The 27,958-nt window shown below is 32.7% G+C and overlaps 4 protein-coding genes across 11 annotated transcripts in view; 2 read left to right on the forward strand and 2 right to left on the reverse strand.

Moving 5' to 3' along the window:
* The first annotated feature begins 185 nt into the window (after positions 1-185).
* Positions 186-19,755, forward strand: Ndc80 (kinetochore protein Ndc80). The gene is made up of 3 exons (XM_014242016.3): positions 186-265; positions 327-2,283; positions 19,506-19,755. Exons 1-3 carry the CDS (start codon positions 198-200, stop codon positions 19,560-19,562), a joined length of 2,082 nt encoding a protein of 693 aa, XP_014097491.2. The 5' UTR covers positions 186-197; the 3' UTR covers positions 19,563-19,755.
* LOC106622745 (late secretory pathway protein AVL9 homolog) lies at positions 2,453-6,688 on the reverse strand. Its single transcript, XM_014242015.3, has 8 exons — positions 6,531-6,688; positions 6,318-6,450; positions 6,038-6,241; positions 5,166-5,979; positions 4,519-4,920; positions 4,267-4,447; positions 4,134-4,201; positions 2,453-4,051 (listed from the first exon to the last, which is right to left on the reverse strand). The coding sequence occupies exons 2-8, from the start codon at positions 6,399-6,401 to the stop codon at positions 3,525-3,527; spliced, it is 2,280 nt and encodes a 759-aa protein (XP_014097490.3). The 5' UTR covers positions 6,402-6,450; positions 6,531-6,688; the 3' UTR covers positions 2,453-3,524.
* On the reverse strand, positions 11,186-27,713 carry CrebB (Cyclic-AMP response element binding protein B). Of its 7 annotated transcripts, XM_036378549.2 has the most exons (7): positions 21,893-22,012; positions 21,406-21,515; positions 16,561-17,079; positions 16,293-16,469; positions 16,042-16,213; positions 12,690-12,833; positions 11,186-12,526 (listed from the first exon to the last, which is right to left on the reverse strand). In XM_036378549.2, exons 3-7 carry the CDS (start codon positions 16,780-16,782, stop codon positions 12,318-12,320), a joined length of 924 nt encoding a protein of 307 aa, XP_036234442.2. In that variant the 5' UTR covers positions 16,783-17,079; positions 21,406-21,515; positions 21,893-22,012; the 3' UTR covers positions 11,186-12,317. The 7 variants fall into 7 exon arrangements, with proteins under 7 accessions (XP_036234442.2, XP_036234440.2, XP_036234445.2 ...); XM_036378547.2 differs by lacking the exons at positions 21,406-21,515; positions 21,893-22,012 and adding an exon at positions 27,498-27,713; XM_036378552.2 differs by lacking the exons at positions 21,406-21,515; positions 21,893-22,012 and adding an exon at positions 27,494-27,713.
* Positions 20,179-27,958, forward strand: part of LOC106624717 (inositol polyphosphate-4-phosphatase type I A) — a 29,306-nt gene continuing 21,526 nt past the window's right edge. The window contains exon 1 of one of the 2 annotated variants that reach the window (XM_070109463.1): positions 20,179-20,201. The gene's annotated coding sequence lies outside the window, so the exon portion shown is untranslated. Of the gene's footprint in view, positions 20,202-26,993; positions 27,135-27,958 lie in introns of those variants that run through there. The other variant, XM_070109461.1, reaches the window with a different exon arrangement.

A 27,958-nucleotide genomic window follows, 5' to 3' on the forward strand; every position in this document is an offset into this window, starting at 1 on the left:
TTGTATTTATTTAATTCTCCAATTTGCCATTTAATCAACTAAATTAGCTTACAAGTATAAATATTTAAGAAATAAATCGTATACTTTAATGCGACATTTGTGAAAGGATTACCCCCAATATAAATAATTGTAATCTAAGAAATATTGAAGTGCTTAATATTTAATCACCATAAAGAAGTGTAATTGAAAACATCACAATGCAGCATCCACGACGTACTTCAGAATTCCATGATGAACCTGGTACAGCAACAAAACGGAATTCTCGGTTAGTTAAAATTGTTATAATAATTTTTTACTCTATAAAGATTTACGCGTTTACATTTAAGGAGCACTCAAATGCGTCTAAGTCGGATAGCACGCCCACACTCAATAGATCGTCAAACTTTGGGGCTAACCAGCTCAGCGAATCGCGGCAGTAGAATCACACCTCAAAAGCAAACGCAAAACATTGGAATTACGGAAGCGCCCAGCACTGCAAACAAGTACGCCACTAAAGCAAATCGCATTGCGCGACCTTCTTCGGTGGAGCGTCAAACATTGGGTATTCCAGGATCTGCGCTGCGGAGTAGTCGCACCACACCACAAAAAACCCCAATTTCAATTAGTAAGGCTACAACGCGTGTACTCTTCACTGCCGAAAAACAGCGAAATGCTCATAATGACAAGAAATGGGTACAGGAAAGAGCCCAACAGATTACGGAACATTTGAGAGAAACAGTCAAGCCTGGTGCCGTACACGGACTACCAACTGAATTTTTCGCGCGTAGCGGTTGTCTACGTCAAATGTCAACTAAACAATTTATAGGAATAATCAATCATTTTCTTCACTATATCTGGGGTACACGTTTCACTGTGGGCAATAATTATATCGATGATATTATAAATATAATGCAAAAACTACAATATCCACATCAAGTAAATAAGTCATGGTTAAAGACGCCAAATACAACACACTCATTTGGATTTGTAATTCAACTATTTGACTTCTTAATGGATTTTGTGCCACCCCATGATGAGGATGAAAGAAATAATATGGAATTTGAATTTGAGGATCCAAAAACTATAACGCAAAGTTCGTTCATGCAAGAATCGCCAGATGCGGATTTTACAGCACTAGTTTTACAAAATTCCGAAGAAGGCTTTAAGCTCTGGGACAAACAATTAGATGATGATCTATATAATCTGAAACAGCAGACTTGTGATGTGCTTATTTACAAACGTTGTGGTCTACACGGTATTACAGCGCTAGATGCACAGTTAGAAGAACTAAAGAATGATCTTTGTGACGAAGAGGAAAAGCGACCTAAAATAAGCGAAGAAGAGGAAGAACGTTGTATTCGTTTGGAAAATGAACTTAAAGAAATACAAGAGCAGCTACAGACGGCACAAGAAAGTTTAGAAATAACCACTAATAAATTAACTGAATTACAAGAGGAGAAACGCGAATATAAAAACGAACACACACACCTATTACAAAAAGTAGAACAAATACAAAAAATCCTTTCTAAACAAACAGTTAGCGTAGAGCGACGTGATGCCCTTATAGAGGAGCTAGAACAACGTAAGTACACGCTACAACGAATGGAACGTACTTTACGTGATCTGGAGGGTAGCCAACACCATCAACAAGTTTTAGTATCGCGCCACAAAAAACAATTGACCGATCAAATTGTCAAATATAACGATCATATACGCAATATAAGCTGCACCAAACTGCAATGTGATGCGAGTGTATTGCAGTTGCCACTCAATCCACAGTTTGAGGATGTAAAAGAACGCATAAAAATGTTAGAGGCAACACGCGCAAATGCCCAAAACCAACTACAACAGATGATACAGCAAAAGCAGGCACTTGATAAACAAGCTCTTCAAATGAATCACAATATAAATACATATTTGAAATCAACATGTGCTGAGCTAGAAATGGCAATAAAACACGCAGAGCGTGACAGTAAAGAATTAGCAAAACAAATGCAAACACAATGTACCGTTCTGAATGCACAATTGCATAAACTAGAGGAACGCATACAACAGTTACAAATTGATTGTAATTCTTTAAAAAATACAAAGCATGAGAAACAATTGGCTCTAGAAAAATTAGAAAAACAAAATGAAGATTTAATGAATCGCGCTGAATTGGAATATAAAACGGTTGCAGATGAACGCGAAGCATGTCTTAATGAATACGAGTCGAAACTTGAGCAAGCAAATCAGATATTATTGCAATTCATTGAAGAAATAGAGCAACGCGAAACAATGCTGAAACGAATCGAGGAAGAGGAGGTAAAGACTTAATTAAATACATTTTATATTATATAGTAATGAAATGGAATTTAATTTATGATCTTTGTATCATCTCTCCATACACAATAATTTATTACAAATGCAAATACACATAATGATCATATAATTAAATTGCTATACCTATATATAATATTATCAATAACTTGTCCAAATACGTACAATGTTCTGCCTTTAAATGTTTTTTTTTTATATTGTTATGATTTGAGACTTTTTCTTTGGGCTTATTACTATAAACGTATGAACATTGCTATTAAATGCAATTTCGCTGAAGACTTTTTCAACACACTTCAAGTATATTGCAAATATAATTTGAATTATAACTCACTGTTTTGTTATAGAAAAACAACAAAGTAAAATCAATTTTTAAGTGCTGTAATTTTCTATAACTTATTTTTTGGATTTTGAAAGTTCCTTATGTTGGCGAAATCACATTTATATAGCAATAGAGTTTAGTTTCATTGCACAATTTATCATATTTATATGTAATTTACTGAGTTCTTATTTTCTGTTCAATATATTTTTTATTTATTGCCACACACAGTTACAAATTAATTTCTGTTATAGCTTCATTTCATAGGTCATCGGTTGTTAATTCGTTAGTTAAATATAAATTGCACTTGGAACAGCTTCAAATATTTACCGATTAATATACTTATACAATTCTAAAATAGGATAATTTAGAGCTTAGCTTAAATAAAAAAAAGTATACAAAAATTAAAATTAAAAAATCGTGCGCGATCGAATAGGTGGCCTATCAGAAATTCATTTTGTCTTTAAACGTTTTTAAATTCCACTCGTGAATCGTTTGGCTTAAATCTCACACTGAAAAATTATTTCAAAATCACGGTTATTATTAAGTAAAGCTGTTAAGAGTATGAAATTCATAAATTTGACTTAAGCGCGTTCTTAAATTTAAATAATAATTAAATTGGACTTCAATTATACCAACAAATAAAATAATCTTGAAAGTACTTTGGCGCAAACTTATGGCAATTAGTATATATTATATACCATAATATAATATACATAAATGATGCAAAATAGAATTTAATACGGGCCGTATTAATTGAAATTACTTGTTTTAAACGAACTAATTTCCGTTTGAGAACTAAACATTTCTTAACATTATTAAATTAAGTTCACAATAATGAATAAATATCGATGAAAACATTTCAGAAAAAAATTTAACAAATGAAAATTTATATTTTTTTTTAACGAATTTATACAATAAATACATCACCATTGTCTCGTGGTGTTTCATTTGCCACATCTGTGCCACAAGTTGGGGTTTGTAGTGGTGCCGCTTTAGGTTTATTTAACACATCAGCTTCACGCCCAATCTCAACAATGCCTTGTTGCAATTGTTCTACACTAATATCTGTTTTACTATCGACCTCTCCACTCAAATTCTTATTGTCCAAAACAACTTCATCTTCGCCTAATTCCTCAGCACTGTCAATAGGTTTTTCACTGCCGTTACTGCTGGTATTACTACCAGTGCAGGTCAATTTCTTTTCGCCCTCTATATGTATATTTACGCGATCTGGATCTTGACTGTTTTTTTGGAATGTAATCGAGATTTCTTGTGGCTGTTCCGTCAATTGTTGTTCCACAATCGGTTTGGCAGATACCGCTGTGCTGTTCTCTCCATCACCAACTTCTGCGGGAGTAGCAGCCTGTGTGGGAGGTGTGGTGATAGAAGACCACCAGGTGGAGAATGTGCCCTTCGCCTGCGAGAGTGCAACTCCTACATGTTGGTAGACAAATTTAATTACATTTCTTGCCCCTCATTCATATACATATGTATATACTTTGTGTTTTGTACTTACCAACTACGCGACTGGTTGTGTTTACGGCTTGATTGATTTTGCGACCACTTTCACTGTTTTGCATTGTTCTTGAAACAAAAATGTAATGCAATATATTGTAGTATTATTTCCAGAAAAATATTGTATGACCTACTGTGCAATTTTTAATTTCATATCGGCTACAGAAAGTGTACCCGCAAATGGATGTCCGGCAGGCAAGGTGTCGAAAAATTCAGCATCAGGTCGCACATCGTACCATTCTTGAAAACATTGTGTGCGTTTAAATGCCTGCATATAATGTGCATTGAAGTGTTCGTTGTCTTTGGTAGTAACATCTGAAAAGCGGCATTAACGCAAATTTAATTAGAAATTAAACATAAAATCTAGTAAGCCTTATTCTCCTTACCGATGGACACTGACGTACGCAACAGTGCTAATATATAGCCTTGAAATTGATCACGTATCCAATGCTCACTGCCCTCAGCGTCCTCTTTTGGCGATTGCACATGTTTAAGCAAATAGTCCATGAACCGTAAATCCTCAGTACTTAAAACCAATTGACGTCGTACTTCTCCATCAAGCGCATCTATATTGGCATTTTCTACGTCCACCAACACGTCGGCAAGTTGACGTTTCTGTTGAAACAATACATTCGAAGTGCCAATGACATAGCTCAGTACAGATGGATCACTAAGTAAATCCATATATGGCAATGAAAGAAATGGCAAGAAAAGATTGCCACTGGCGAAAATTGAAATTGGTGCGCGATATTCGTCTGGGTTTATCGAGGATAATGTGCATAGCGTTGCTAAAAGTACAAAAGCAAAATTTGCAAAATAATATTTAGTTGCCCAAACAAGTTTAGCAATAATGCTAAAAAAAAAAAAAAAAAAAAACATTCAATAACCTTGTCTCAAATCTCAATAATAAAACTCAAAACGACTATAGTTTAATGAAATGTATAGATATGTACTTTCTTAGTTTTTGATAGGGCTTTATCACGCACAACTTTTCTAAATATATATATATTTGCTTACTATATTACGAACTTACATGCCAAAGTATCTACACTGCCTTCGCGAGTTAGCGAATCGCTGCGTGCAAATCGTTTGCTTCCTACGTCGCCGGCACCCTCCAATGAATCAAGGCGGTTCAGCTCTCGTGTTGACTGCGACGATGTTGTGTTAGTTGATGTGTCATCAGTAGCCGCTTGGCTCGCTGCTGACATAGCAGATGATACCAAAGTGCAATCGTCTACTGTGTCACCGGCGGCACTACCGCCGTTATCGTCTTCACCCTCACAAACTTCTTCCACTATTTTTGTTGTTGGTTGTTGAGCATTTTTATCCAAAGCAGTTAAATCTTCTCTTTGCTTTAATTCTACTGTCTCCTGCTGAATAGAATCGGTGAAATCCGGCATGGGTGATAATGGTCGTGATGTTCGCACGCAAGCCACCTCTTGAAAGCCTTTCTCTAGCAGACGTGGTATTAATGATGCAATGCCCAGCACTAGTACACACATACCACGTACCGGTGAACCAAAGCACACAACTCGACGTTGCAACAGGAACAATTTAAAAAGAATGAGCACCTTGTGGCGCCACTGAAGTACGATTTCACGTAATGACAAACCAACGTAAAAATTACGTAGTGGTCGTTGGGTTTCATCGTCCAATAAGCAGGCATTAAGTTGTTGGTATGCTTTTATTAGTAGTTCCGTACAGGAAAAATCACCTTTCTCAAAAAATGCATCCGCGATTAACGAGAGTTTAACCTCTATATAACCATAGATAGGTAGCCGAGCGAGTACTACAATTGATTTTTGCACTGTACTTCTTGTCATATCTGCTGTGCGAATTTTTAATTTCTATAAAGTATAAGAATTAAGTATAAACTCTTTTTTTTATACTCCTTTAAATAATTACCTCAATTGGTATTTGTCTATAACATGACACGCCATACACACTCTCCGTTGGTTCGGTTAGACTAGGCAAATTGAAGAAAACTGTGTCTTCCGCAAAGTTATGTGAACCATCGGGCAGTGCTAATGTAGGCAAATATTTCCAACCAGATGGACATTCATTTTTACCCGTTGTGCCTGGTATAAGCGGTGGATATGAGAATTCAACCTAGTATTTAAATTTTATAAAAAACAATGTTTTGCATAGTTGGTTTATACATTTTTCACGTTCTACATCAGCCTACCTGACAGCCTAATTTGTGATGGAATCCTACAACCAGCACATGAAGAATAGGTGGCCTATTTTCTCCTGCAGTAGATAATGCCATTGTATGTCTTGCCGCTTAGTTCAGTATTTTGGTCTTCGGTATCCCGAATCTGCACACAACCACCGATTACCCAAATGATTTGTCTTCACAACTTTACAATTATGCGCATTTCTACTCCAATTTACTTACTAAAGTAGCCGCTTCATTTATGATTTAAGTCACACTATTTTATCAACTTGAATTAATGATTTTATCGCTATCGCAAATATTCTTACAATCTTTGCATTAGTCCTACAAATGATTTTTTCGCAAATTGTTTGTTGCAACGCCAGAAATGATTGTCAAATGGATTGTGAATGTTCTTGAATTTACCGTGAATGAGTTCAGTTTGTCAAAAAACACTGAGAGAAAACGTCGCACATATAATTTCTGCTTTACTGTGGGGTTATCTACAGAAAATTACAAAATTGTTTGCATACATTAAGGCGCAAATGTAGAATGGTGAAAGTTATTAGGAAGTTAAATTTACAACCAGGACAATAAACTTCTGTGTTGTACTAGAGAACTTGTAACAATTCTCAATTATTGTATGTTCTCTGATTAAGCTTACCACCAAGTTTGTAACACCCAGAAGGAAACGTCGGAGACCCTATAAAATATGTATATAAATTATCAGCATAATGAGCTGAGACAATTTATAGGCAGACGGCTGTATTCAGGCTTTGATTTTTACGAAACTTCTTTTCTCTCAAAGAAGCTGCTTATTTGTCGGAAGCGCCGATATCGGTACACTATAGCATATAGCTGTCAGACAAACTTAACTTTCAAATACATGCCTTTGTATGGAAAATTTTGACGAGATATTTATACGAAATTTGGCGTAAAATCCAAGGCGACGGTATAATATCCATAGAAATTGTAGCTCTATCTCTATAGCATACAAACTGACCTATTAAAATCATGATAAAGATCTTTTTATACTCTTTTATGCTATAAGAAATGCACATGTGAGGGGTATAGCTCAGTGCAGCCGAACTTAACGTTCTTTTTCGATATGCTTTTTTGCTATAAATAGGTCGAAAAACTCCTGCGGCTCCACCATTGACATCGTTAAACGTTTTTTTGTATTGTTATTGCAACATAATTCCTTTCCATTTGACTTCTTTAATGCAAACAATAGTTTTTTATTATGAAAGGAAATAATACTTAAATAGCTTCGATCAATTCTGTTGGGTTAACATCCGTTTTGAATCCACTATAACCGATTTTACCGATCCATCAATCGAATTATCATGGAACTTCGTTCCTTGACACATACATGCATACATATGTATGTACATATGTGTTATACATACTCATCTTTTTTTTTTTGTGCTAATAGACATTATGTAAAGAATATCTTGAACGCTTTAGAGTCTTTCATTTAAAATATATTTTTTATTTCAATATCTATCGTTAGGACAAATTATAACAATGCAATTTCTTTACATATTTATCTAAAAATTTCAACTTGTTTTCGCAAATGAAATTTATATCCACAAATTTGTGTTGTACACACATTTATTCATGGTTGTAACAATGAAATTCGACAAAAGTTGTATTTGCATTTTTTGTAGCTTAAAACATCGACCCGTTTGCTTAGTGGCAACATTTTATTGAAAACTTTCGACTCGCTAAATTCTTGAAATATATTTTTATTAACATGCATACATATGTAGACACATATGCATGTATTTATTTATTTCATAGCATATGTATGGGTTTTTGTGATTTGTATTTATTCTATAGCTGTTTTGTATTGAATTCACATCAAAAATATTTAATTTATTCATTTTTGTATTTCTGTAAATCGTAATATTGTATTTTTATTATAGTATTCCTGTTATTTTTAAATTGTTGCTTGATTGAATTTTTGTTGTTGTTTTCGTAATTGAAACTAGTTTTCAAACACCTGTTGCAGTTTTAAAGGGTGTTATTGTTATAATTTTCTAATATGCCATTACAGTAAACTTTCTAATTCCCTCTATTTTTGTTGTTTTTTTTTTTTGTTTGCTTCCTATTGATAACCAGGCATATTACCGCGAAACACATGCAATTTATTTTTAGCAAAATATCTAGTCCTCCCTGTAATTTCTTAGAAATAATCAACTTGAAATTGTGTTGAAAGTTTAAAATCGATTTGAATAAAAAGTGGTTCTTTCACATTTTAATATTCACGGCTTAGCACATTATCGCTTTAGCCTTTCAAACTATTTCTACAAATTACTTTGTATTTTAATTTTAAATTGAAAATATCTGCTTATAGTATGTACATATATATATTTATGTATTATATATATACTTACATACTTACACATGTAAGTGTGCATGTACCGTAATATGCCAATATACCTGTTTAAAATGTGTTTTTAGAGTTTTTAATTTGAATTTCAAATATTTATCACTATTCACTGATTCTTTATTTATTTTTTTTTTTAGAAAAAACATTCAATGTACAAATTTTAATTATTAAGAATTTTACATTTAAGTATTTGTAACTATGTGCAATTTTTCTTTTAATATTGTTTCATAAAATTTAGCTCCTTAATTGCATTTCATTTATCAATAATTTATGTATATAGTTATTTGGTTTTTATGGTTATACTAAGTTTTAGCAATACATTACCAAGTTTTTAAATTTGAATTTATGCTTATTAAGCGTTGAGTTATTCTTATAAAGGTTACTCATTGAGTAAATTGTTTTGCTTAATTGCAATCAAAAAAAGTGACTTTGCCCTGTGATTAACGCTTATCACGCATAACTGTTTTATGCTGCAAGTTTTATCCACTGGCGCCTGTCTGCCATGCTCTTCAAGACAAAATATATTTGTATATAGCTATGTACGTATGTACATACATATAATATATACATAAGTTATAAGTGCTAATACTTGCACTTTGCTCAGGTTTTTATTTCTCTTAAATGTTTTTTTTTTAGCCTCATCTTCATTAGACATGTCCTGAATGTAATTAGCAATCATAAGCCTATATTAAAATACCATTCGCATATTGCTTCTTAACCTCATTTTTCTACCTATTAGCAATTACATCCAACCCACCAAACCAATATTTTATATTTTCAAAAAAATTTAGTTATGTAAATTGAATCACATTTATCTAGCCTAAAAATGTGCACATACAAATTTATAATAAAAAAATTCGTTATGAGTGAAATAGGGTTCGCAAGTGAACCCATATTTAAATATAAATATTAATTTTTATGTTGGAAACTGTAGCAGCATCCCAAAAATCTTATACTTTCGTTTCTTGAACCTTAAAAATATAATTGTTATATAATAATTTAATTTCAATCGTATCTACAAAATTAATTTATATTGCATTTCAAAAATCAGGTAAATTAAAATAAAAGTAATAAATATATTATATATTTTTAAGGTCATACTACATAATAAAGCAACTGTCGGTTATAATTTTATACAAACTAAATTTCGGAATTTCAAGGACAATATAATAAAAAGGAAAGAGGAATGGGACACACCTATGTATATTAGGCTGTCCGTTATTTCCAAGTTTATTTTTATTTTTTCAAATGCCCCTGAAATTTCAATTTTGGTCCTAAAAAAGTGTCCTACATTGATTGATATCTTTCTTAAGCAAGTAAACTTCAAAAAAGTTTTTTTTTTTGAATGAAAAAAAAACGACACGCTCTATAAAAAGGTATTATATAATTTTTTCATAAAAACATTCCTTTAAAAGTTATGCGCAGTGAAAGTTATACCGAAGTTACTGGCATTCATACAAGTGATACCTACATTCTATGTTGCTCATACGGCATGGTGTACTGTGAGAATACAGCACATTAATCCCTCCCGCATAAATTTTAAAGGAGGGGTTTTTATGAAAAAAAATTGTAAAACGAAAAATCTTGGTTTAGAATATCATTTTCTTAAAGTTGAGGTTTATTTGCTTTGAAGTTAAAAATTTAAAAAGAGATCAAAAATCCCATGTATAATGTATCGGAAAAGTAAAATTAAACTTCAGGAACGTTAGCAAAAAAAAAAATGAACTTGGGAAATAACGGACACTCTAAGGTATATATATCTACAATTGCAAAAGTTCACTTGTATTTGCTATGCATTTTTTAATTTTTTCAATATATTTATGAACATACATACATATGTATGTAAAAATAGAAAGGATAAACATTGCTACTCGGTTAGCTATACAATTAATTTGAAGTGTGCACAGTCCAATATTATACCTCAAATGCAAGTGAGATTCTTTTTTAATTTCTAAACATTTGTAATTTTTAAAATTTCACAATTTCGACCCCCTTATTTTGTCTTCTGTAAAATATATCTACATTCTCTCACATACATATATACAATCAAACAAACAAGCATATGCATATTTTATAACTTTTTGTTTAAATTTTCATTTAACTTCGTTCTAAACCTTTTTTACATTGTTTTTTATTTTATTTTATTTAAATTAATTAAATGATGATAATAACAAAGAGCTTCATAATTAAGTATAATGTACAATAAAAAATTAAAATAAAATTAAGCATAAGAAATCTTGTTGGCAACAAAATATGATGTGTGCCACTTAAGCAACAAATTCAATTAAACTAAAACACATACATGTTGGAAAATCGGGCGACTAGCTGCCACGATTTTGCCAAGACTGCTGGAGATGGCTCTAATAAACTGTCCTGCATATACAAATTACTTCTAACCTTTACTCATTTGTCACAAGTACATATACATAACAGAGAAATACACAATACAATGAATTAATTACAATTTAATCATATTTTACAATTTCTTTTATTTAATAATTATTTTATTTTATAAATATTTTCTTCACAAGATCTTCTGTGTTTAAATTGGTTAGTTTTTCTTTAATGAATTTTTTATTAAAGTACTTGCATTTCATTATCATTATCTACAGAGCCACGGTATCAAAAGCATTCTTCGTTATTTCACTTACTTCCATTAAACAACAGCATATACAAACTTAGAAACAAATTTCATTTCTATTTAAAATTGTATTTAAAATTAAAATTTGTTACAAATTAATTTTGCAATCACTTACTGCGTTATTATTTAAAAAAATATATATATATATTAACCAACTTCTAGTCGGTCCGTCTACCGTCTTCAGGTCGGCATCGCACTTTGACAGTGGCATACAATTACCATTGCTTTATGTTATCATAACATAGGGAATTGCATTTACACTATTAAAATGCATCACTTGTCTCATATATGATCTCATCTCATTTTAAATATTAAGATAAAAATTTTTAATTACAAAAAAGTTCTTTATCCTCTTCTCACTTTTCTCGCATGTGTTTTCTTGTGTGTGTGTGTGTATGTAAGTTTTTTTTTTTGATTTTCTTCAAAAAAATTTGTTGAGTCGAAAAATTAGTGCAGAGTACTAATTCTTCGCCGTATCAGGTTAACAGTTTGTGGGAGGTCTTGCGGGCACAAAAACAACGGTAGCGGCGGTGGCTTTGACGGCAGCGGCGGCAACAGCATTCATATTTGCAACTACAATGCGGCGCACAATGGTTGTTGTAGTCTTTGTTGCTTCTGCTGCTGCTACAGATGGCACTGCTTTCCCTACACGCAACACTTGCAATCGATTGTTTACTTGAAAATCAGTTTGCTCAGCTGCAACACATTCAACCGTAGGATCGTCTTTACAACAGTTGCTATTATCACCATCATCATCATATTGTTGTAATGTATTATCAGCAGTAAGTGCTTCCGTTTCACTTAAAGCATTGCTATTAAAAACTCCATTTGCAGCAGCATTTTCACAATTTGTACTTGTAACGGCGAAATCTACACTTGATACCGCAGCATTATCTGCAACTGCAGTATCTGCGACATTGTCGACATCGTTTTCATAGTTATCTGTAGCCGCCACTTCCGTCCCAACCGCATCGTCGTCATCATCCTGCCGGTCTCAATCGATCTTTGTTTGACAATAGAGCTCTTTGAGTGATTTCAATTCTTCAATGAGCGCTTTGTTTTGATTCTCAAGCACTGCCACACGATTTTCCAGGCACTTTATATATTCCTTCTTTTTACGCCGACATTCACGTGCCGCCTCCCGATTTTTCTGTAATCGTATCTCGCGCTTGCGCGTTTGATCCTCAGCTATGCCACTATTATCTGTGCAAAGTAAACAAATTAAAAATATATTAAAACCTTATTTGCCAAGTAGCGTACAGCGATCGCACGCTAACTGAATATATAATATCATAACTTTCTCTATATATATACGAATATATTATTTAATAGTAAAAAAATAATAATAATTGGAAACGTTCTTTACTAGTATTGTATGGAATCCTATGAGGTATGTAAAATGCTGCCGCATTGTCCGGCGGCATTTGTATTAGGGTGCCGCTTGTACCGCCCCCCGTGCTCGACAACGTGTGTAGTCCACCAGTCTCTGACATTTGCAAAGTCGCTCCACCTTTCAACCGTTATTACACATGACCACAGAGTAGATAAATTATCAATCATTGTCATCGCAATCGATCAACGTGTATCGATAAATTTTGCAGATATCACCATCGCCAGTAATTCAGCATTTAAAATTTGCATTCGTTTTTTTTTTATTTTTTTTTGTTTTGGATTATTGCATGTATGTTTGCCATTCAAAGTGTTGGTGGGGGGATCGTTGAAAATTATCAACATATGTCGCATAATTATGATTGCAGAGTTTGATTGTGACAGGGTTGGATTGCATCGAGAGTTGAGAAGAGGCGAAGTTGAAGTATTGGAGTAGGATTTGTTTTTGTTTTGGAAAAAGTCGAAAATAAGATCAATAACAATTCATTAGCTTACTCATTGACAATTAGAAATGGATTCAAACACTTTCAGTGCAAACCTCTATATACATACACACATTTATGAATATAATGTATTTATTGCACATTACATATGACGATTTTTATTTGATTCATTTGATTTAGGTACGTTTATGATGAGTTATGGATTCTGCAATATGTATCAAAGAAGCCTTAAATTTAATGTTAGTGCTTTCCTATAAGTTTATAGATATTACATAGGCTTGTTGAGCTGAGTTGAGTTGAGCATTTCGATATTTAGTGAATAGCAACAATCGATGCGATGATGACAGTAAATTTATCTATGTGTGCTCAGCAAAAAGCGATAAAATTGAGATCACAAAAAATTTACAGAGCGCCGTAAAAAACACACACAAAATGACAGACAGAGACATAGACGGATATATATATATATAGAGAGAGATACATAGAGTGTGGTAGATAAGTGAAAATCACAAAGAGAATAGTGAGACCGGAGACAACAGTGAAGACGTAGTGGTGTAAGATGCACATAGAACATATAGTATTCGCAGTTACTAAAGTTAAAAGGACATGGCATGGGTTAATGCTTTACATTATCCTGTGTCCCATAGTTGAATAATATGTAAAGATAAATCACCACCATTAACAGACTGTGAGCGTATAACAGTTATTAACTGTGTTTATCAAAAAAAAAAAGAAGAGAGTAAGAGAGAGAGAGCGAATGAGAGCGCGTGGGCAAAACAGAGATGCAATAATATATACAATGATAATAACGTGACAAGATTTTCAACTTCTTATTATTAATTATTTAAGTAATAATTAAATATTTTTAAAATTATCATTGTTAGAACATATCGTTAGTTTACAAAATTTTTAAATTTTTTTAAAATCAAATTAGCACAAAATTAATGGAAAATGACAATGCATAATGTTTAATGTTTTAGAAAACAATCCAATTGGAAACATTTAGCGCAGTGTTTTTATTATTAATAGTATTCCAACATAACTTCACAACAAACATCGAATAAATTGTTATCGAACCTGAGAAGTTAATTCGCAATTTTAATATTTCTTTAGCATTATTCTTCAACCTTCAGAAGAACCACATTTAGGTTCAAGTTGATAACTGCAATTTCCTCAACTTAAGCATCTATGATACTCTAAATCAGATACTTTATAAAAAAAAAATGGTAAACGTATTGGGGAAAATTCAAAAGAAGATACGAAAGAAATTAAGTAAGAGTTACTCCTAACTAGACCTTATGGAATAGCTAATAACTGCACTACGTCTCATTGAGATATAAAACAATGTCTTTCGTTAAATATAGTTATTTTCTCATGATGTTTCCACATGCTTTGTCTGTGTTGTGTGTGAGCTTCGTAAAGTTTTAGCGTCTGTTAATAACTTCATTTACTTGTAAAGAGACGAACGACCTTGCAATGTCAGCAGTAGTAGCAGGATTAAAATGACAATATTCGTATATCTTGTATTTGTTTTTAACTACTATAAGCTCTCTTCGATTCGATTATAAAATTAAAACAGGAACAGACAAACAAAACAAACGTTAAAAGAGTTTTTCAAAATATGCGTAACTCCACCACTCAAAGTGAGATATGACAAATGCAAAGCGTTGATGACAGCCTAGTTATGATACGGATGCATTATTTACATCAATGTGTAATTAACAAAAGTAAATTTTTACAAGATAAACAGAGGAGACAAATATTTAAAGAAAACATATTCTAAGTCATAATAATGGAAATGACAAATAGAGTGATGTGTTGAGTAATACCTACATACAAATGTATATGGATAAGAAGGTTATTTTTACGATAAAGATGATGGGATGAGCATGTAGTACATTTACATATATACGTACATTTCAAGAAAGTGTTTTTCGCGAAATTCATGCAGTGATACTGGCGATGGTGACTATGATGGTAAAATAGTGTCAAAATTTAGCGATGAGTATGACGATGATAAAATACACGTTGTAGACTAAATATTAGATATCCAGCTTGTTTATATGCATACATACATACAAATGTCTTTAGAAAATAATGCATTTTTTATTTATAAGTAATTAATTTCTATCTAAACTAGAGTAACCAAAAATCCGTTAATCCAGAACTATACATCGCTGAAATTTGCATTTTTTTTTAACTACCATAATTTTTAAGCGTTGCAACGGTGTGTTTACTTTAATTTTACAGCTATGTCTTTTTAGTCCCCGTATGGAAATTTTTTTTTATGACAAGGTCCCTTCACGAAATTTGACACAGATTATTGCCCCAGACAGCTCTACAATCTTCAAACAATTTTTTCAGATCGGACAACTATAGCATACAGCTGCCATAGAAACTGACCGATCAAACTCCAGCGCTTGTATGGAATACTTTTTTATTTTAAAATGAATCCCCATGAAATTTGGCGTAAATTATTGTCAAAGGCAACGTTACAATCTCGAAAAAATTGTTCGAATCAGACATATCACTGCCATACAAACTGATCTATCAAATCTTCTTATACACTTTTATGCTATAAGAAATACACCTGTGAAAGATACAGATGTGAAAGGAAGTCAGGTTCCTTTTCTTATCGTTATAATTTGGATGTATGTATGGCATATGTATATACTTATATATATATATATAATATATGTATGTGCTTTCGATATTTTCATTTATATGACTTAATGTATTTTCGCCAACCGTGCAGAACACAATAAAATTTAATGATGACGCAACTTAAGATATCAATGAAGATAATGATAACAAATAAAAACGCTAAACTAATGATTCCTGTTAAAATTATTTGTATTATAAAAATACAACATATTTTATTATTACCTGTTATATCAGGTCCACTAATTTCGGTGAAAATTTTATTGTACGATGGCCTTCTTGTAAGCTCTATTCGTCGCTGCGGTGAGTCCTCGTCAGTGAGACTATCTTCACTATTAGTGTCGAGGTGTTGTGTATTTGGTTCGGGTTTGATTTTACATTGAAAATGTGGAGGGAGCTGAGTTAATAACAGAAACATTTGTATTAACCGATTTTTTCATTTTGAAGAAAAATATGTAATTTTCATATTAATTCACCTGTACACCACTGCCTGATGTTGTGTGTATTACCGTTGTACTAGGTGGTTTATTCACATATAATACCCCACCCTTAGGTACACCTATCGTCCCTGTCGTCACCGCGGTCACAGCATTTGTGGCGGCTGTTTGAATGACTGACGACTGATTGGCTGCCTGAATGACAGACTGCATTTGCTATGTTTATAGACAATAAGTGAATTAGTATTATACAAAAGAGGGATGACAGTTATTTGCTTGACAAAATGTATAGTATTATATATATTACCTGTAAACTGTGCACCGGTGCTGCTAAGGGGTATTGCACACTCGCTGTTGTAGTCAATACAGTGGCTCCACTACCGGCGGCTGATGTTGCTACACTATTGCCGGCCGTTGTATTTGAGGAGTTATTACTTTGGTGCTGCTGCTGTTGCGTTGAGGTAGTCGTCAAATTGTGACCTTCCTCAATATTGTTCGAGTTGCCGTTCTCCTCACCGATGCTGTCCATTTTTTTAATTTTCAACAGCACCGTCACGTCTTGCGACAACTGCTTCAGTTTGACAAATTTTTTCTTTATAAGAGCAACCCAGAAAGATGCAAAATCGTAGTCAATATGCTACTACGAAAAGCAAAATAATTATTGATTGCTACTGACTAATATCGAACTTTGGTGCTAATTCAAGTTTCTTTGATTTGGTTTGTTGTAAATGTTCAAAGCTTAGTAAGAGTTTTTATGATTTCACAAGCGGCAAGCGGATCGAAGTATATCTGATATTTTGTTATTCCATTCAAAATGAGATTTGCGCTGAAAAAATAATAAAAAATAATTATTATTGTAATTTATAAAGCACACGAATTATTTTAATTATTATATACACTTTTGTATATTTGATTTTGTCAATAAATAAATGAAATAATAAATATTATGATTTATAAAGCACACGAAGGATGAAATTAAATTTTCTAAAAAATATTAATAATATCGAAATTATAATCTGTTTCAAGTATATCTTGTAGTATACCATCTGATCAAATTTGACCAGGACGGACAAAAACAAAAATACATTTTCTCTTAATTTAATACAAATTTTTATTATCGAATTCAAAATGGACTCATGAGCCAATATAATGGTTAAAACGTTTAATCCAATTTTCCATACATTAATAATTACAAGATAGACAACTCGAAAGAGGCAAGTTTTCGATGACTTGACGATCACTGAATACTTAGTGCCACTCAAATACTTGTGTTCGTGATAAAGTAGACTCCCCAAAACAGTTTTGCAACATTTTTAACTATTCAATCAAACTCTGTAACACAGGTTTCGATAATATTGATGCTTGAGATGGGTTACTCAGTAACGTGAAACTTCATGCTTTTACCCTTAGACAAATATTAGTATAATGATAATGGCCTATCGCATCTCAATTATCTTTCCAATCCCATTGTTGTCTCAAGATTATTTAGTGCATACATATATTTTGACTGAAGGGCTTAAATTTATAAAAGGTCAATAATTGTTAACCCGGCTGTACTTCTCAAAAACTATTTCAATATTATTATTTAATATCACCACAAACTACTGGGTTATTTTCTCTATAATAATTGAAATTTCATTCACACTTTATTTGCACTGAAATAAAGTAATTTTATATGTCAAAGTCCAAAAAAAATATTTACCTTCTAGGTTACCTTCTGACGACAACAGAATCCGTCAAAAACCGAAACTCGAATTAACTAATTGAATTGCACTGCCTACGTAGGCAATTGTTCACCAAAAAACAATCACACAATTTTTCACCTGATAAAGATAATCAGAATTATCAAAATGGCAACATCATCAGTATAAAATAATTTTTAAAGGAGGTAAAACTGACGACAACAGAATGCCCACAGATGAACAAACACACAAAACACAACGAAAACAAAACAACTTTGTCGTCTGCTGGCTTTATATGCGAAATTGATACCGTACTACAGTGGAACAATTATCTTCACATACCACTATATCGTATGAGTCACTGGCAGCAGTAGCTCGCCATATCTCCGATCAGCAGCTAGCAAGCGAGTCACATCGTCACATTCACCAAAACGCCTAAAGCAACGTCATAAACGGCAGACGCTTTGGGTGCGAGACATAGCGTCAGCAATGTGATCAGCAGCAAAAGCGACCGAACGACTTCGAATTTATAACGAATATTCATATGCGTAGAGTTGATCGTGTTGCCAATTGGTCGGTGGCTATCAACGCCGGCAGTAATCACAACAGAGAAGCAGCGAACAGGCAGTTCAACGGATTTTAATGATCGAATGAAAACATATTGCACCAGCTATGATGAATACGAGTCTTTACCGTGTGTTTGTATGAATGAATATTCTCAATGTATTTATGTACAAATGATACTCATACGTATAAAAAGAGCGCCAAACTTCATCACACAAAGTAATAAACAAATAAAAAAAAATAAAAATGAACTAAATGCAACGAACCGAACTGGAAATTGTATATTGTATACCATGATCGCGCACTAACGTCAACATAATTCGATATATATACTACATATATATTACGAGCATATATCAACATCATCGTTTATATATATAATATATAGTGCATATTTGCCTGTTTTGTTGATATCACTATACAATATCACCACGGACACGTCATCAACATTTCGTTTATAACTCGCACATACATATGTACATATATAAAACTTATGTAAATATGTACATACATACTATATACATTTGGAACACCTCACAAAAGCGAAATGAAATATAGAATATCCCGCAGCCATTTAAGGTGTGTAAACATGTAGAATGTATATTTTATTGTCAAGAATGTTTATTTTTGAAAAAAGGCTACGAAGTCTGAAACCCAATTGTTGAGGGATGTCGTCACCAACCGAAATCGCAATTACTTATCACGCGTGCCATTCGTCAAGATTCAAATGAAAAGTAATTTTCTGCTTTTTCGCAGTTCATAAAAGCAAATAATTTCAAGAAGTGGTTACGGTATGTACATAGTACATATAGTTTAAAAACAAAAATAGTCAAACCAAGAAAAAGCTTTAACTTTGGGTGCACCGAAGCTATCATACCCTTCACACGTTCGAGTTTTTCTTACAAGAACTTGATTTTGATCGGTCAGTTGCTTTAGTGATCCAGTCTGAACAATTTGTAGGAAGATTGTATCGTTGCCTTGTTCAATAATTCATGCCACATTTCAGATTGATATCTCAACAACTGAGGGACAAGTTCGCGTACATACAGACAAACGAACATGACTAAATCGACTCAGCTCGTCATCATTTATGTATATGTTTATGTTCCCGCTCTTCGCTCTGTTTCGATAGACAACAAGTCGGAGGCAATGGAAAATTATATCAAAATATTCGAAAACGTCCTGGCGGAAAATGATTTTTATTAATATACTTCCAAACCACCCATATAAATACATCTATTTTTTAACTATTCGTTGCGGATATCCCGTAAAAACACTACCTAAAAGTATGTAAATATGTATACATATACTCTATATATTTGATTCTACAAAGTTGTTCATGATTGTTTCGCAAATTTACGGCACCTGTTAGCTTATGTTTCATAGATATTCATTTTTTGTGTATTAAATAAGTTTATGATTGGTACAAAGAAAATCTTACTAGTTCGCACCACAACATAAATATTGCCAAAATCTCATTTCTAAAGATTGAGAGTCTTTTAACGCGCCTTCATCTAATATTTTCGCATACATGCCTTCCTCTATGATGTATTTTTATGAGGTGACGTCATTGATGTCAGCAAATAGTTAGGAGAACTCGTCAAACAAAGCATATGGATTATTATGACCGCACTTAAAGTCAACCAACAAGTAATGAATTGATTTACTTTACTGGCTGTGACTTCTACTACTTCTTATGCTCGTAAGTAAATATACATTTGTACATACTATGTGTACACTAAGTTCTAACAATATGCAAACCCAATATACATAAATATTGATATATTTTACTACATATCGTAATTGCTAGTCACTCCATACGCGACAACAAATATAAGTTGCGTGATATGTATGGACGTGCACGTGCTATTTACCCTATTATCTTATTTGCTCTAACTTAGCTCCAAAATTTTCGATGTCGCAGTACAAAATTTGGCGCTAATTTTGTAAATACTTTACATATATGTATGTCTGTCGCGAATTGGCAAAACCTTGTAAATATGTGTGCCAAAAATTTAAGCAGTGACGTAATTTTTTCTTTTGTATTGAATACGTTGTAATTGGCATACTATAGCATATAACAAAACTTGAATATAAACATTTTTTTTTTAATATTGATTTCAATTCGACTCCATAATCTCAATAGAATAGAGGTTGTAAATTTGAAATATATTTTCTTAATATTTAATTACTTATTAAAAATCAGTCACGATTTCTATGATAGTTAAATATAATGAAGTAATGATTACATAGCGCACCGCGAGCGATATTTAAAAAGTATGTCTTATGAATATATTGGTCTTCTTTCTGAGTATAATTATTGTTCAATAGCAATTGTTCCATACTTTTGGTATAATTTTGTTGTTATACATGTGTTGGTGTTCTTGTACCGGTTACCTAGACCCTATTTGAGTGAATTAGGTGTCATCAAGGTCATCGAACAGAAGGTAAAGGAAACGAGTTGTTTCGAGGATGTCGAACTTCTGCTACACAGATGTTAGATAAGTTTTTTTATAAGGCATGGTAAGAGGTGATTAATGATATACGTATTTTTATTGGGTTATTCCTTTCCTTCGATTTTTTTACCTGCCTTCATTTTTAATTAGCTATTAATCCCCTTTAACTATTCATCAAAAGTTTGTTTTTAGCCGTTTTTTAATGATTTTTATTTAGCGGATTAAATATGATCATAAAAAAAGAAGAAATATGAAATATCAATCAACCTACATGTAATCATAAATTAATATACTCCATTTTTTTTTGAATTATTTAAATTTTAATTATTGTTTTGAATATGTTCTTCGAAATTGTCTACTGTTCACCCCTTTGAAGGGGGGAAAAGTCAAGGGCAAACAAATGTTTAGGTTCTCAAATGGTTTTTATGTACACATTAAGTATTCACTTACTCTGGAAGAATTATAAATAATTTTTACTGTTCGCAGTTGTGGCAAACAGTTTTGAGCTGTAATAGTTATTTAAAGTATATTTTTGAAAACTCTGGGTAATCCAAACAAATCTTTAATAAAGCATAATAACGTAATCTTAATTAAATGAAAATACCCTCCAAAATAGAGCACATTAACACACTACATCAACACCACAATTTATTATATTATACAAGTTACAAAGCACATGTTGGCAAATGGATTTTGCTCAACCTTTTGTCAAAATATCTTGAGAGTTAAACACTTTACAAACTATTTTAACTTCGTCATCAATTTCTGCATTTTTGCAAGAACTATGTTCAAATTTTGATTAAAAAATCACAAATCACAAACTCAGTAAACTTCACAACCACAAAAGCAAATTTTTTTTCTACACATGACTTAAGCTAGTTATGTATTCCGACTATAATATCAAAATTTGGATATTTGATAAAGAAAAAACACTAACAGCACTTGATATAGCAAATAAATTTCAGCTGAAGAAAAAAATCAGCAACAATCCAATAGCAACAGAAACTTTGAAACTACGTCGACAACTACGACAGCGACCACGAAACGAAACTTCTGATGACATCACTAAAAAATTACTTTATTGTTATTGGTGCTTGTGATGTGCCTGCTTTTTCTTGCTATTGTTATGGTTGTTGTAAAAATACTCTGTGACCAACAAATTGTAAACAAACTCTAAAATCTGCCTTCATCTACCACAGGCAAGAGCGAATAAACCGTATTTATCGTCTTTGCACATTCACATTGACGCATTCACTCTACTAGGTTGATGTTGTTCGCCGAAAAATGACGTTATAGGAGAGTATATTGTTGCTTTTTGTTTTTGTTTCGTTGACTTTGCATACGAATGATTACCTAAAATTTTGCTTTGAATTTACTCGATAATAACTTGTGGTGTTGTTACATTTTAACTGCACCAGAGGCATTCCGCTTTCGAAGGTTCAAAGCCACTTTTCCGCAGTAATCGCTTTTAATTTTACCAATCGGATTGAAAAACTCACGCTAATAATTTAAAATCCAACTCGAGAATACTACGCTATTTTCCATATTGTGCACTTTTTATGATACTCTTATTTGAATTGTATACGTATTTGTCTCGCTCGTACTCATAAAATGTTCGCAGAATGAAAGAAATGGTGATATGTTAACGAATAAAGTTAGTTCAAGTTTTTTTACCATGTGGTGAGTTACAAATAGCAACACAGGGTTGCATTTTATAATTGGCATAACAATATTAATTTTCGAAATTGTATTCATGAGTTTTTTGGGACGACATTCTTATGCTGCTGTATGTGGATGTGGTTCACACTTAGTTCAAAACCTAAGATTTGTTAAGGTATTTTTTTTTAAATCTAAAGATTAATTTCCATATGTAGGAGGCCAATTAGAAAAGTGTTTTGTTCTATCTAATTACCAAGAGATAATGTATGATAGTGCTTGAAACCCAAATTATCGTTTCTTATCAAAATTAATGTTAATAAACTCTGTTATCGAAACTTATGATGTTAGCTCTTGTTCTTGTTCTGGTCTTGTGTCCTCCTAATCTACATTAAGCCAACTGTTTCAGGTGCCCTCTTTCACGTTTCCAATTGTATTTGCGTCATATTGTTTGGTTTGCTTCTGAACACTTCGCGCGCATTTTCCCTTTCATTTAAGTATGTATTATGTATGTATGCTTTTGCAGATAAATAGCTGGAATATTACTTATCAGTTACGGTAGAAGTTAAGCAAACGACAAACTACCCGTATGAATTAAGTGGAAGAGAGAATGATTTAGATAGTTATAAAGAGCATATGTATATATCTGTGTATGTATATGTAAATACAAATAGATCTGCTTGGGACTATTGAGTGAAATGTATGTACATACATACATATATAGCATTTTCATCTAAATTCATTCTATATAATAAAATTCATAAGAAAATGGGGCAAATTTAAGATTTTTAGCCCAAAGGAAGTAAATCACAGGGTTTTCATCCTTTAGAATATGTTTTTACAGTGTGCGGTAGCCTAAAATTTCATATGGTGTGATAATACTACACGCAAATCGACTTTTTTTCTGGGTTGAGAACAAACACATTTTTTTCAAGATATTAAGTCAAGTAAAAAAGTGATCTCTCCGTTTTTCCAAGTTAGCTTCCAAAAGCGAAATAATTGCTTTCGAAGTTCGAAATTGAGGCTGTTGTTCTTTTAAATCATCATTATTCATATATGCTTTTTAATCAAAATTATTATCATTTTCATATTAGATTAGTAAACTAATACTATCATTTTGTTGATCTGATCTGCCTGGTTTGGAGCAAACTTTGATTGCCGTCGGATTTTAGCCAATAATCTTTCATTTAAATCCTTAGCAAATATAAAGAAGATCCCCTAGCCATATGATGGTCATGCAAATTTGAGAAAATGGTTCGAATAGCTGATAATAACTTACAACTACTGACTTACTAAAGAAGGATAAACAAGAAAAAACATTAACTTCGGCTGAACAGAAGCTTTAAGACCCTTCACATGTATAAATAAATCTGGAAACGGAACTGGCTAACGGTTCGCATCTAACGGAAAACATCTTGCAACCTCTATTTAGCCGCGTTGTCTGATATAAACAACCTTTAAGTCGTATTGTATTTCTTAATACAAAAAAATATCTTTTATAAAGGTCTTTTTCAAAGTTTTTCCTACAAGGATGATTTAGATTGGTCAATTTATATCCTACAGTATTCTGATATTGTATACACTATATTCGACATTTCGTTTTGGGTGGCAAACTTTATATACCCTGTTCAGAGTATAAAAAACCAGTGAGGAAGGGAAATTTCTTCAATTAATTAATTTTATAAATATATAACTTTTACACTGCTCGACTTAGCATAGGGTTTGTTATAATGACGAAAATCATTATGTGTGGTATATAAGGGTTTGGGTAATTCGTAGACCAATATCACATATTTTCGGCATTACACTATAGTATGTCCAACATTATCCATTCAGTTAATTTTTTTTAAGATATCTTACATATTTACTGATATATACGGTATAAAGTTTGCAAATCTTATATTTGGTATATGAGAGATAAAGATAGTATTGAACTGCTTTTATCCTTTTTGCCATTACCATAGAAAAAGATGATATCTGAGTTTCATTAAGTTACCTCCCATACCATCACCAATATATGCAGGATAAAGTCAACCGGATATTTTGATTCTGATATTATTTATATGGCTAGGGCCATTTTATCCATTTTATGTTACATTGGATGTTCGAAAATTTTTCGATTAGGGATATCGGGACTAAGGAAATTATTGATCCGATTCAATCCATTTTTGGCACACGGGCATATTAATATTAGATAAAGATTATCTCTGAGTTTCTATAATATATCTCACAGATTGACCGATATTTTCGATAAAAATTCGCAATAAGAACTTCATATAGTCGGTACCTGATGCTTAAACGGATTTGGTTTGATTTGGATAATTTTGGTCATAGTTTAGTTGACATTTGTCGAGCAGGTCCCGATATTCTTTTAAATCACCTAAATGTGGGCGTTGCCACGCCCATCGTCTAATTTTGAAGCCATCTCGTACCAACTCGGGTTTTAAATTTAAAGTCTCTGACTTCTTTATCTAATGAGTTATCGCACTTTTAGTAGTTTTAATCTAAATAGTTATATAAAGAGTGGGCCGGGTTTTCAGCCGATTTCGCCCATTTGCACACTGTCGGTAGGGGTACAAAAAATATTAGTCCTGAGTAAATTAGGCTATAATAGCTTAAGTGGTTTAGGAGAGAGGGATAACACATAAATTATTACGATTACGCCCATCTACGAACTCGTTATTTGCCCAAGAACACGTGTACAAAGTTTCATTACGATATCTCAATTTTTAGTAAAGTAACAGCTTGCACGGATAGACGGACAGACGAACAGACAGTCACCTGGATTTCAACTCATCTCATCATCCTTATCATTTATATATATATACCCTCTATGTATCTTGAATAGTTTTAGGTGATACAAACAACCGCTAGGGGAACAAAACTTTTATACTCTGTAGCAACATGTTGCAAGCTTATAAAAACAATATGTTAACGATTGTATAGCAGAACATGGATTAAGGGAAAATCTCTATTATCTAATTCGTGCCGATATTTGCTCCTTCTTAAGCTCAGTACCATAAGCATCTTAGATGCAATGACTTATTCATACTTAATTGAAAATAAAATTGTTCACACGTGTTTCACTATACATAAAAATCTACTAGATATATTAATCTATGAACATAAATATATAGATTTTAGCGCATAGTTTTTTCATAGCGAAAATACAATAAACCACCGACTAAACAATCTATTTGCATTCGTAATATGAACCTACGTCTATACATAGGCATATAAGTAATCACATACATAAAGAAATGCATGCACTGCAACTGCATGTGATTACGAAAGCAATGACTGCGTCGACGACGACAACAGCAATGTTGGTAACAGCAATGACATTTGTAACATCAGAGAAAAAGAGCAGCAACAACTATGTGTATGCTAATAGTTACGCATAAAAACGTATATTATATTATATATACATACATATCTGTATACATATGTACGTGAACAATGCAAAGAAATGCGGCGAAACAATCACATATAAAAATATACGTACTTACATATCTAAATGCCCATACGAACACAATTACATGCTAAGCACTTAGCAATTTCATAGCCATCCGCAAAGAAATGAGGAAATATTCAATGAAACGAGGTAATGGTGATTGCCTCTTTCACGCAATTTGCACTTGAAACGCAAACAACAACAAATTGCCAATAATGCAGAGTCGGTAAAAGCAACAATTTGTTCTAACACAAAATCCACTCTTTTTTCTTTTGTACATATCATGTGTTTGTATTTATATATGTCTTGCTGTTTAGAAATGAATTAGTTGAATGAGGTACAAATATGTTAGTCACAATAACAAAAACACACCACCGGTCAAACGACTAACACAGTCAGACACTAGGCCAAAGCTACAAATGTAGCACTGGTGCAGCTCAGAAGATCACACTGACAACTGACGAAAACGAATTAATTGTGATGATTAAACAATTCATTGAAAAGCTTCGTTTTTATTATGAAAATAAAATGAACATTCTGAAACCTTTACTGTGATTACGTCAAAATCTCTTTTGCTACTAGCGTTGTTGGTTTAGAAAAAAAGTAGCTGACTATTGTGAGTTAGCTGCGCTACGTTCGTTACGACAACCCCTTTGTACTAAGCGCACACACACATAAACACATTTACTTTTGCAGTTGTCTACGCGCGTTGTTTTGTTTTCTAACACATGATGTTGTTTTGATGTACATATTTATACATGTACATACATACTTAGCGATGTACCCTATAGGTATATAAATAGTTATTTACATACATATGTATGCATGTGTGTATTTATTCGAATTGTTTTTATCAGGTCTAACTGGCTGCTGAATTGATTGGGACTGTTGTGGCGGCTGTGCTGAGCCAGTACTATCAGTAGCCGCGTATCCGTGTCCGCGTTAACATTCGCATAATTTTTGCATACTTGCATAAATATGTATGTAGCTATGTGGGTCTATGATACTTCAACTCTTAATATGGCCAAACATCTATATGTACATATGCACATACCTACATTTCTGAGAGGTAAACATGCATCCTATACTATATTTAATTTTTTATAGCATACTAACTTTTCCTGTTTATTTATACAAAACTCAATTATTATAAATAAATTTTTTTAGGATCAGCTGGAATCCCTGTACATACATACATTGTACATATATGCACATACATATGTATTGTGTATCATTGCCAATTCTTTATGACTTCAGTCTTACTGCTTAATTGCTAATTTTTTTTCTAATTTTCAAGAATTATTTTGGGAATTTTCAATCTTTCAAATGTTAGTTTGTATATACATACATATGCATGTTCATATCTAGATACATTTGTATCTTGACTTTATTATAATTTTTTTTTTTTGTTTTTGCACCACAACTCACTCACACGAAATATGATTTCGTTTGGATTATCGTCTTCGCCTTCGCCACTGTCACCGTTACCGTCACTGTAGCTTTCGGAACGGCCCGTCCTCCACGTTTCACGTTCTAAGAGGCTGGCCCACACTATATACTTGTGTGTAGCTACAATAAGGCCGCCGCCGCGTACTTTTTCACACTCGTCACTCGCTCACTCATTCGCTCCGAATGCCTTACGTCGAAGACTGTGACTGACGAAAGCATTCAACAGCGACACAGATACGGCCAGCTATCTCAGCAACTACGACAATGATTTACAGTGTTTCGATTTTGCAAGAAATTACCTCTTAAGCCACATACATACATGATGATTTGATAGACAACAGTTTTTTATTACAGAATCAAACCGAGGATGTGTGACATAGTTTTTAACTAACTAAGAAGAAAACAAGAAGAAACGGTTACTTCGGCTGCACCGAAGCTACATAT

The sequence above is a fragment of the Bactrocera oleae genome, chromosome 5 (genome assembly GCF_042242935.1).
Source record: "Bactrocera oleae isolate idBacOlea1 chromosome 5, idBacOlea1, whole genome shotgun sequence".
In the NCBI taxonomy this organism is placed as follows: Eukaryota; Metazoa; Arthropoda; class Insecta; order Diptera; family Tephritidae; genus Bactrocera; species Bactrocera oleae.